General features: G+C 41.1%; 1 protein-coding gene across 3 annotated transcripts in view; it reads left to right on the top strand.

Annotated features, from left to right (window-relative positions):
• LOC143770172 (BAR/IMD domain-containing adapter protein 2-like) overlaps nucleotides 1-12178 on the top strand; it is a 113313-nt gene that overhangs the window by 32054 nt on the left and 69081 nt on the right. For all 3 annotated transcript variants that reach the window (XM_077259516.1, XM_077259518.1, XM_077259517.1), the window contains one exon: nucleotides 5368-5443. In XM_077259516.1, the coding sequence (XP_077115631.1) occupies nucleotides 5368-5443 (76 nt within the window). The remainder of the gene's footprint in view (nucleotides 1-5367; nucleotides 5444-12178) is intronic.

Raw genomic sequence — 12178 nt, 5'->3', positions numbered from 1 at the left:
ACTAACATTGCATTGTCAGTGCTGAAGCCAATAACTGAGCCCAGCAGCGCTGGCCAAAGTGACGACATCAGCTGCTCAGAGCCACTGAACTCACTGATTAGCTGCAGTGCTGTCAACGGGACATCAGCACTGCAGACAATAACAAACAGCGGATACTCATTGTTGGACCAGCTGAGGGTGAGTATAGCCCAGTCTTGTTTGTTTTTTTTTGTTTTGGTAGGTGTAGGCATGGGTTGCTAAAATTCTGAGATAGACCGACAGTTAAAGAAGTATCAGCATTTAAACCCAAGTGTTGTCAAAGAGAGGCGGTCAGTGAGCTGGTGGAGAAAATATCCTTGGTATTGCTGGCTGCTGGAGATCTACAACTCTGAAATAGACCAACTGTGTGATAACTGTGAAGACTTCCGTCCTCAGAAAAGAGTTGGTGATACATTAAGGATTGTATGACACCTTCAGCCCTGTGGGAAGTTATAGTGAGGCTTGTCCAAAACTATCAGTCTTGAAATTTGGAAAGTGGCTTGTAAAATTTGGGAGATTGGCTGTTCTGAGGCCGGTAAGGTGGCTCGAGTTCGATCATTTCCTGCAAGCTGCTAGACTGACTGAGAAGAACCCCAGGATAACTAATAGGGGATAGAAGTGGATACTGGAGAGCAATGTCCCTTACTGGTAAGAGCTTTGACTGTGTGATTACCAGTGCTGAGATGAGATTGAGTGTCATGCTTGCTACTTTAAGTCGTTTGGAATAATTCCACCAGCTACTTACATTGTGGTCAAAAGGACAAGCTAGGGGTTCTGGGAATGACCATATAAATTGGCTAGTGCAACCCTACAAGTACTTCCAGGTGGCCAAGCTGAGGGTAGTGTGTAGCTTCCCCAATAACTTGCAGTAGAACTAAAGGATTGGAAAAAACCAGCACCCATACTTGGCACAACCTGACTTTCTGTGGACCAGTAGAGTATTGCATGGTCTATGCCTCTGCAGAGAAATGCAAGGTTATAGGGGTTCTCTTGGACAAACAAGTAATGATCTATCCACAGAGAGTCCGAATACTGGGACCTGCACCAATCCCTAGATGGGGCACTTTTATCCCTATTAGAATGGAGCGAGCAGCAATGTGCATGTCCAACTACTGCACCATTCATTCTTTATGGGGCTTCCAGACTAAGCCGGCTGCAGTTCTCCGCAGCCCCGTAAGGAATGCATGTAACGGCGGTTGCTACTACTGCTTAGAACTAACAGGTATAAACATTCCTTGTTCTGCTGGTTGGTGCAGGTCCACCGTCCAAGCCGTCAAGCCCTCATTGATCAATAAGTTATCCTTTGGATAAGTAACAGCTTGTTGTAACCAGAAAACCTCTTTAAGTTTGATAACGTTCAAGTTCAGCGCATTTAGGACTATTTTGCGACCATCAAGCATACTGTTCCATTGTGTCGGCTTATAACCATCAAGTATCCATGCCTCCTTGTAAAGAAATTAAAGCCTACTGTCATTCACTACAAATTCTGCAAGCACCTCTTAGACAAGCAGCAAGTAACATCTGTGCTAAATGTTTGACCTTATGTTTATAAGGTTTTGTAAAATCAATACTGTATATTTGCGTTTTCACAATTCTTCTGTCGTCTATTTTACACTAAAAAATTGTGCTATAGGAAAATAGAGAGCAAAGCAAATGTTCGGTATTGATTTTACCAAACCCCATAAATATGGAGGAGGGGAAAAAAATTATACAAATGTGTTTAAATGTACATTTTTTGAGGAAAGAGTTTTTAAAAAAAAAGTTTAGGAAAAAAGAAAAGAAGGCTACAATTAATTACGCATCCTGTTTGATTATTCTGTATGGTCCGACATTTCCTTTCTCTTTATCTTGCTGGACAATGGCAACTCGTATAGAATAAAACGTCATTAATACTGGGTGTGAAGGGGGCTCATTTTAATAGCTAACGTGGACCCCCTGTCTGTTACAGCTGATGTGTAGACAAAAAAAATGGGGCTGAATTAGCTATTGAAAATGATTGTTTTTGTTATCTACTGAAAGGGGGTTTCCTACTACATCTAATATTGAAGACCTACCCTTATCAATTTCAGATCAGAGGGGTTGTCGCACTTGGCAGCCCCACCAATCATCAGTTATAACCTCCATCACTGATCGCATGTATACTGTATGCAGAACAGAACACCACACTCCTTCGTCACCCTGTTCATTGGCTCCTTCCTGGTACCGCTGCTATTATCTGGCCGATAAGCAGTATATGGAGCTTTGGTGTTCTGTTCTGTACACTATTTACATCTGGCCGCTGGCAGAGGTTACGACAGATAATCGGCGGGGTGCCAGGTACTAGCTCCAACCGATTTGCTATTGATCTCCTACATTAAGAGTAGGTAGTTAATATCGATGTAGTGAAACCCCTTTAGTACAAATTCTGCTAAAATGTCTCCAACCTTTTCCATTGAAGTGACCACCAAGTTTTGACACCAGGCAACCCAGACAGCCATCATTTCTAAAAAGAAGTGTGGTTGATGATCTCCTCTTCCATTTTGTCAAAATTGTGACGTATCCAGAAAATGGGCTGTCCGGTACGAATCCCATCGACACAGTCTGAACTCAATGTGAAATTGATCTCTCTTCTTCCATCAATACAAAAGTTATTGTAACATTGTCATCAAACCATTGTTCTCAATCTATTATCCTAAAGGCCCCCATACATATTAGACTAATGCCGACTGAAGTGGTATCAACAGGTTTGGCCAATGGTCTAACGTGTATGGGGTCAGGAGAGATGACGATCAGGCATGTCTGATTTTGGATTGTGTGAGCACTCCTGTATATAATAGAATCATCTTAGATGGCTGTTGGCCAAACATCAGCTGAAGCATCGTCCGGCCAACAACCATCCAATGTGTATGGCTGGCCTAAGGCAAAACAGGCTCCAGGGGAGGATCACTGTTGGCTAGCTTTGTTTGATCACTAGAACTATAGAAGCAGCATGGGGGACACATTAGGATATGTGCACACGTTGAGTATGAGTCTTGGTAGAAAGAAACACCTAAAATGCTGCAACAATATATGCACATTTTATGCGTTTTCTTGCCTGTGTTTTTGATGTGTTTTTCCCCAATTTTTTGACATTGCAAATATGGTGAAAAATTGCAAATTTGACAAAATAATGTGAAGGATCAAATCTGCAAGGAAAAAATAATCAGCATATGTATGAGATTTCAGAAATCGTATTCACTTTGCTGGTAATGTAAAACGTGGTGTTGTGAACAAGCCGGGAATAAGGAGCCCTTCTTTAAACCCTGAAGCTTCTTTGTTGTTCTTGTCCACTTTCTAGATTTAGATGTATCTGATGTGCAAATCGGTTATATCATTCCATACTTGTGTCTGGACCTAATCAGACTGACTGTATAATATAGCCATTAATTGTGTGTCAACTAGTATCAGGATCTCCCTTACTATAAGAGGTCTAACCCTTGTGTCAGAAGTGTCCTCAGAAAATCCTGCAATAAGGTAATAATTGGATTATCTTGTAATTGTCTTGGATTTTACAAAAGTTCTTGCGATGCAGCTGTGGAGTGAATCACAAAAGAATTATGGATAGTTTACTTGTCTCAAGGATTAATAGCAACAAGACAGAGGAAAAAATTGATGTAGGAACCTTATGACTTTTTTTTAACGATGTTTGCATTGGTTTTTTTCATAATAACCCATTGGACATCTAATCACAAAACATTTGTGAATTATTACATAGCATTTTCCAACATAACGAGTATTCATTGGTTATTATCCACAACCAAGACAGAAGAAATACAATGAACAATCAAGAAATATGAGATGAAAAGAAATGAACGGATATTGATACAAATGTCGAAAGAGAACCAAACTAATTGTGTGGATGCTGAGACTTGGAGCCTCTGAATCAATTCAAGGCCTAATTACTATATGGTGGGGTCAGATTATTCACGGATTCCATTTACATAAAAATTCTGAAATTTGATCCCATACACAATTGTAATACCAATATCAGCAGTCTAAAATTGGACATGGTGGACCCTTATTTACCCAATATCACCTGTAGGGAGCCCCTATACACATTAGACTGGGTTTGGTCGAAGAGAATCCAATATGTGTGGGGGCTTTACAGACTGCTGAGGCTTTACACACTTTTATTAGACATTAGACTACTGTGTCCATCCACCCAAAAACCTTGGCCTTCTGTACTTGGTCCGGCCTTGGTATGCTTGTAAATTAATTCGGTGCATCTTTTGGGCTCTCCATTCGTGCAAGAAGCTACATATAGATTTCTGGCACATATAGTAATTTGTAGTTGGTGAAAACTCCTTTTGTTAAACTCCACCCACTTTTTGAGGGGTAACAGCAAAAGAGCAAAAAGTTGAAAATTTTATATACGTAACTAACTGGTACTTTTTTTTAATCAAGAGAAAACTGAAATAGAGGGAATGATTAATTCTCCTCATTGTATTTAAGGGGTAGTACATTTTGTGGTCTGGGTTTGTGAAGCAGGTTCAAGAGCTGAGTCTTCGCTACACATGGCAGAAGATTGCAGCAGCAACGACCGGGGCCAGCTCTAATCGCTGCTGTCAACCATTCAAATGCTGCTGTAAATCACTAGCACATGCACTGGCTTGCATCTTAAAAAAATGCAAAAACAAGGAATAAAAATGTTGTATGTACCACAAAACGGTATCAATAAAGATGACCGCTCACCATGCAAAAAATAAGTCTTCACAAAGCTCCAAAAATAAAAACGTTATGGTTCTAAAAAAAATGGAGAAAACAAAATGTTTAAAATTCTGAATTAATTTAACTAATGAAGTAAAATATATTAAACCACTAAAAATATATGTTTGGTATTTCTGTAATCATAATACTGATCTCAAGAATCATATTGCCAGATCAGTTTTGCCATACAATGAGCGTTATGAAAAGAAACCTAAAAACCATTAACAGAATTGAATATTTATCCAACTTGGAATTGCTTTCCCATTTTTCAGTACTTCATATGGTTAAGTGAATTATGGTATGTTAATCAAAACTACAGCTTGTTCCTCAAAAAAAAAAACATCCTATGGTTATGTCAGTGGAAGAATAAAAAAGTTATGGCTCATAGAAGGAGAGGAAAAAAAACAAAGCACAAAAATAAAAAATTGCTCTGTTTGGAAGGGTGTAAGAGAAAAACAAGAACATAGTATAGGTTCTTACTAACAACTCCAAAATACCAACCACGAGAAATTGGAAATATCAGCAACTATCCAGACTTTTGCCTTCGTATAATTGGAACATTTTTGATAACCATGACATTATGGCTTTATATGGATGAGTGATATCTTCTCCTTTCTTTCACAGGTTATATTAGACCAATTCAACCCAAGTCTTAAGAACTTTGTGACGATGGGCAAGCATTATGAGAAAGCACTTTCAGGTATTATTTTTTAGTTGGAATTTTCCAAAATTTAAGTGTAATACTAAGTATGGTATATTATTAAAGGGGATTGATGAAAAATACACATTGTCTGTCTAGTATAGGTATGATACATTCTAGTGGCTTTTCTTTTGATCTAACATTATGTGGAATATGCATATGTAAATATGTATACACTACTCACAAAATGTTAGGGGTATTTGACTTTTGGGCAAAATTTCAGGATAAACCTAAAATGCACACTAACATTTTCAGGTGAACTTAATGTGACCTTCTCTAAACTCTTGAATGCACATGTCCAACTGTTCAATGTTTCAGTACTTTTTGCACAACTTGCCGTTCTTGAACAAGGAGCTTCATTGTGAACAGTGTCCTTCGGAACCGGATGATGACTGTCACACAACTCCAAGCACATTTAAGGGAGGTGAGGGGCACCCAAGTGTCTCGTCGGACCATTCAAAACTATTTACATCAGCGTGGTCAGTGTGCTAGACGAGGGACCAGTGGGCTTCAGTGCTGTTCACCAATGAAAGTCGTTTCAGGCTGAGCAGAAATGATGGCCGCCAACGATGTTGGAGAGGTCAAGGAGAGCGCTATGCATCAGCCGCCGTTGGTGGTGGTGTTACAGTGTGGGTAAGTGTGCCTAGTTAATATAGAACTGCCCTACACTTTGTGACAAGCCCCGACTACTGGGATAACATCATTAATCCAGTCACTGGGCCTCTGCATGAACCACACAGACAACAATGCTCCAGTTCATCGAGGTTGCATCATTAGGGAACTGCTACTGGAGACTGGAGGACCTAAAAAGGACTAACCTGCACTTTCTCCAGAGCTGAATCCTATAGAAAACCTATGAGATCAGTTGATTTGCCGTTTAGAGGTTCGTAACTCTGTACCCCAGAACTTCAGAGAGCCGAGGGCCACTCTTCTAGAAGAGTGGGATGCCATGCCTCAGCAGACAATAACTCCACTTGTGAGCAGCAGGAGATGTCGTTGTCAAACTGTAATTGATGCCCAAGGCCACATGTCAAGTTACTGAGACACTGACATTTTTGTTGGGGTATACCCACCACTGTTATTGGCTCTTGTTTCAATAAATTGTTTAAGATGAGGAAATCACCATTGCTGCTTCTGCTTAAGTACCTGACTGTCACAGAATACCACTGTATTGTAAACTTTTTACGTTTTCCAAAAATTTGACCCAAAAGCCAAATATCCCTATCTTTTTGTGAGCAGTGTATATTGTGCAAACTTCGCTTGGTCTCCACTTTGTGGCTGAGTTGCAGCGGTTCCTTCCAATTTTCAATAATATCACTCACAGGTGATGGGGAAAGATTTAGGAGGAAGAAATGTCATGAACGGACTTGTTACACCGGTGATTCCTATTTCAGGACCGCACTGGTATCAGTGAGTTCTTTACTACCAGCCATTCTGTCACATGGGCCAAATCTTATACATCGGGAGAAATGGGGCCAGATGTTATATACTGGGGTCAATAGGGCCAGATGTTATACACCGGGGCAATGGGGCCGGATGTTATACACCGGGGGCAAATGGGGCCGGATGTTATACATCAGGGGCAATGGGACTGCATGTCATACACTGGGGGCAATGGGGCCGGATGTTATACATCGGGGGCAATGGTGCCAGATGTTATACATCGGGGGCAATGGTGCCAGATGTTATATATCGGGGGCAATGGGGCCGGATGTTACACACTGGGGAGAAAGGATGGAAATTAAACATTCAAGCTCCCAGTAGCTTGTTTTCACAATGGCCTCTAATAATATATAAGGAGCTGTGTTTTATTAGCGGCTCAAAGCCATTTGCATTACTCTTTTTTTTTTCTTGAGCCACGCCTGAATAAAAGTTATCGTAGGGTCAAGTGAGAATAACAAGTCTCATAACTGTGCCATAGTTACAGCCCATTGAATTAGTCCATTTCTGTAGGGAAGAAAACTTGACATCTGTCTGAAGCCTGGCAGCAGTATATGAATTTAATTTCTGGTACTTCAGATATTGGAAACTATTAACATTACACAGAGTTTGGCAGTTATAAATGTAGACATATCTAGATACAGTCCAAAGCATTAGAGATATATTAAGAAAAACTTGAAGTTGAGGACGATTGAGAGAGACGAGATTCAAAGTCTCACACACAACACCCTGATTAGAAATGTTATTGGTGCTGGACGTCCAACACATATGGACTGAATTGTTGATCCTCTTCTGTGAAAGTAAGAAAAACCTACAATGGTCACTGAAATAACTCAAAACTAACAAAAGTCATTTTAAATTTAATGAATATCAACTAATGAAATTCAGACTTTGCTTTTTTGCTTTTGAATTTTGGTTCAGTAGAAATAAAACTAAAAAACAAACTAATGAAAATGACCTGGACAAAATGATGGCACCCTTAACTTCTCAGCCTTTTGGCTAAGATCAAAGTGTAGTATTGTTCGAAAAGGTGGCTTTGGCCTGGGCCGCCCTAGTAGATTGATACAGTATGCACACTGGGTACGCTGCGATGAGCAGTATGCCAATGGCTTATATCGTCACCTGGTGGAGAGCCTCAAAGCTATTAGGTTAGGATAGTTTGAAAGCCCAAGGTGCACAGTGTCCCAGGAGTGGTTACTCTGGGGTGCTTAAACTCTCTGGTCATGGGAAACCCACTAAATTCTATGGCACATTTGCGCATCACTTTTCATTGACATTTTCTGAGCACACATCCTAAATCTGAGCCTTCTGGCAAGGACGGGGGAATTTTTTAATTTCTCGACAGAAGATCCAGTCAGTTTTTATAATGTAAACGCCTACCACTATATATTTTAATTGTTTTTCACTGTGTGTCACTTCTTGCATGTGTACTGTGTCAAGGACTTGTCGAGATGCGGTTTCCTTATGAACGGTCTAGGGTAGAGGGAAATGGGTGGCCATCAGGTTCCGCTTCCCCCTAAAAAAAACCAGACTCCCCTCCTTGGAGTCTAGTTTGGCTCCTGGTTTCACTTGGGTGGCAGCTCAGGTGAATGAAGGGAACAAGACTTGGACTTTCCCTGAGCTTTGGCGGAGTGGAGCAACTAGTCCTGGTCCTTTGCTGTGGCCTTCTGGCTCTGAGGGATAGAGAATGATTTGTTGTAGGCCCTTCTCCTTTCGGAGTGGCTTGCAATAGAACGCATCCTTATGCACTGGTTTTTTTACGTGACCCTGTCACATTTTTCAGAGTACTCTGATGAAGATAACACAATCTCGGGCTTTAAAAAAACAAAACAGGAACATCAAGCAATTTGGAGATGGTGTTATAGCTTTTACCTTTAACATGCTTGTCTATAATTTTCTTTGTAATCTCCTGAAACAACTCTGTCCTTAGCTTTCTTTGGTCCATGTTCAGTATGGTACACACCATGATACCAAACAGCACAGTGACTACTTTTCACACTTTAAATACACTGACTTATTACAAGTTTGTAGACACCTATGATATTAATTACAGGACAGATACTAGTTTAACATGGTCCTAAGGTCAAATTATTTCAATCTTCCTAGGGATACCATCTTTTCTTTTTTACATTTTTCTGTTGAGCCACAATTTAAAATAAATGTCTGATTTTTATTAGATTTAAATTGAAACACAAGGGTACCAACAATTTTGTCCATGCATGTACCTCATTGAGTCGTCCTCTTGAGAGAAGCTTCTTAATATCCAATTCAACCATCAACCAGACCAGTCTCAGGAAGTACTTACTGACATCAAGCCTGGCGCTGAGCGGTGGTACCAGTAGTATGGCTTGTGACCCCTGAGTCCACAGCAGCGGTCAGATGCCTGCAGCTAGTCAACAAAGACAAGCAGGGAACATCGGAAAATCAGCATTCAGCTGCAGTATAGGCTTATTTTTTTGGCCAATTTTACATTTGTATTTCATTTTTGCTGATATTTGGGAAAAATGTAACAAAAAATAAAATTGTCTGATTCACATTATTTCTTACATCTGATTTATTATATATTATTAATAGCACAAAGTGCCACTAAAGCAATATCTGTATATTGTATTACCCTCTAGTGGAGTGGTTTTTATAAAAGGGATGTGTAATTTTGGGTTGGTGGAGGTGCATTGCAGGTGCACAGTTAGGGCCGCAGGTCTATTAAATTCTTTATTTGGCGTCAGTATTTATGCTTTGTTATTGTGCCCCCATCCCCCTACATGAGATCTTTATGGGAAATTCTAACAATACATTATTTTCATTATTGCTGATTTTCAATTCTGAAGCTGAAATATCAGCCACAATTACAGTGTGAATACAACCTCCGGACATGCACTGCAGAGCTGATATGGATGTGCTAAGACGCAGCAGCCACGGCGGATCGAACGATCAAGTGATTGCCAGGACCAGAGCAGAAAGTGCTACAGCTACTAAAGTATATATTTGTAAATTGCATGAACACCAATTCCCTAATAGATGTCTATTGTCGGTCCCTTATAATCATACACTATATTGTCCCCGGTGTATACCCATTGTCCCGGTGTATAATATTCAGTCCTATTGTCTCGGTGTATAGTATACGGCTCCAGTGTCCCGGTGTATAACATTCGGCTCTATTAACCCCGGTGAATAGTATATGGACCCATTGTCCGGGTGTATAACATTCAGCCCTATTGTCTCAGTGTATAACATTCAGCCCTATTGTCTCAGTGTATAACATTCGGCCCTATTGTCTCGGTGCATAACATTCATCCCTATTAACCCCGGTGTATAACATTCGGCCCTATTGTCTCGGTGTATAGTATATTGACCCATTGTCTCGGTGTATAACATTCGGCCCTATTGTCTCGGTGTATAATATTCGGCCCTATTGTCTCAGTGCATAACATTCATCCCTATTAACCCCGGTGTATAGCATACTGCCCTATTGTCCCAGTGTATAACATTCGGCCCTATTGTCTCGGTGAATAACATTCGGCCCTATTGTCTCGGTGTATAACATTCGGCCCTACTGTCTCGGTGTATAACATTCGGCCCTATTGTCTCGGTGTATAACATTCGGCCCTATTGTCTCGGTGTATAACATTCGGCCCTACTGTCTCGGTGTATAACATTCGGCCCTATTGTCTCGGTGTATAACATTCGGCCTTATTGTCTTGGTGTATAACATTCGGCCCTATTGTCTCGGTGTATAACATTCGGCCCTATTGTCTCGGTGAATAACATTCGGCCCTATTGTCTCGGTGTATAACATTCGGCCCTATTGTCTCGGTGAATAACATTCGGCCCTATTGTCCCAGTGTATAACATTCGGCCCTATTGTCTCGGTGTATAACATTCGGCCCTACTGTCTCGGTGTATAATATTCGGCCCTATTGTCTCAGTGCATAACATTCATCCCTATTAACCCCGGTGTATAGCATACTGCCCCATTGTCCCAGTGTATAACATTCGGCCCTATTGTCTCGGTGAATAACATTCGGCCCTATTGTCTCGGTGTATAACATTCGGCCCTATTGTCTCGGTGTATAACATTCGGCCCTATTGTCTCGGTGTATAACATTCGGCCCTATTGTCTCGGTGTATAACATTCGGCCCTATTGTCTCGGTGTATAACATTCGGCCCTATTGTCTCGGTGCATAACATTCATCCCTATTAACCCCGGTGTATAACATTCGGCCCTATTATCTTGGTGTATAACATTCTGGCCTATTAACCCTGGTGTATAGCATATGGCCCCATTGTCCCAGTGTATAACATTCGGCCCTATTAACCCCGGTGTATAGCATACAGCCCCATTGTCTCAGTGGTATAACATTCAGCCCTATTAACCCCGGTGTATAACATTCGGCCCTATTGTCTCGGTGTATAACATTCGGCTCTATTAACCCCGGTGTATATCATACTGCCCCATTGTCCCAGTGGTATAACATTCAGCCCTATTAACCCTGGTGTATAACATTCGGCCCTATTGTCTCGGTGAATAACATTCAGCCCTATTAACCCCGGTGTATAACATTCGGCCCTATTGTCTCGGTGAATAACATTCAGCCCTATTAACCCTGGTGTATAACATTCGGCCCTATTGTCTCGGTGTATAACATTCAGCCCTATTAACCCCGGTGTATAACATTCGGCCCTATTGTCTCGGTGAATAACATTCAGCCCTATTAACCCCGGTGTATAACATTCGGCCCTATTGTCTCGGTGTATAACATTCGGCCCTATTAACCCCGGTGTATAACATTCGGCCCTATTGTCTCAGTGTATAACTTTCAGCCCTATTAACCCCAGTGTATAACATTTGGCCCTATTGTCTCGGTGTATAACTTTCGGCCCTATTAACCCCGGTGTATAGCATACTGCCCCATTGTCCCGGTGTATAACATTTGACCCTATTATCTCAGTGTATAACATTTGGCCCTATTGCACATGGTGTATAACATTCGGCCCTTTTGCCCCGGGTGTATAACATCAGTCTCCTGCCATGCCGCCATACCAGCGGAGCCCTGTAATAGGAGCCACCGTAATAAAAAGTCCACAAGTCCGTTCATGACATTTCTTCCTCCTAAATATTCCCCATCACCTGTGAATGATATTATTGAGAAGTGGAAAAGTTTAGGAATCACAGACCATGTAATGTTATGGTGCGGGGTCACCGAGTGCTGAGGAGCAGAAGGCAGAAAAGTCACCAATGTTTTGCTGACTCTGTAACTACAGGGTCCAAACCTCTTGTGGTATTAACAGTAGCA

This window comes from Ranitomeya variabilis, chromosome 4 (assembly GCF_051348905.1).
Source record: "Ranitomeya variabilis isolate aRanVar5 chromosome 4, aRanVar5.hap1, whole genome shotgun sequence".
Lineage (NCBI taxonomy): Eukaryota > Metazoa > Chordata > Amphibia > Anura > Dendrobatidae > Ranitomeya > Ranitomeya variabilis.
Note: the sequence above shows the minus strand (reverse complement) of the source record. Positions and strands in the feature narration are given on the sequence as shown.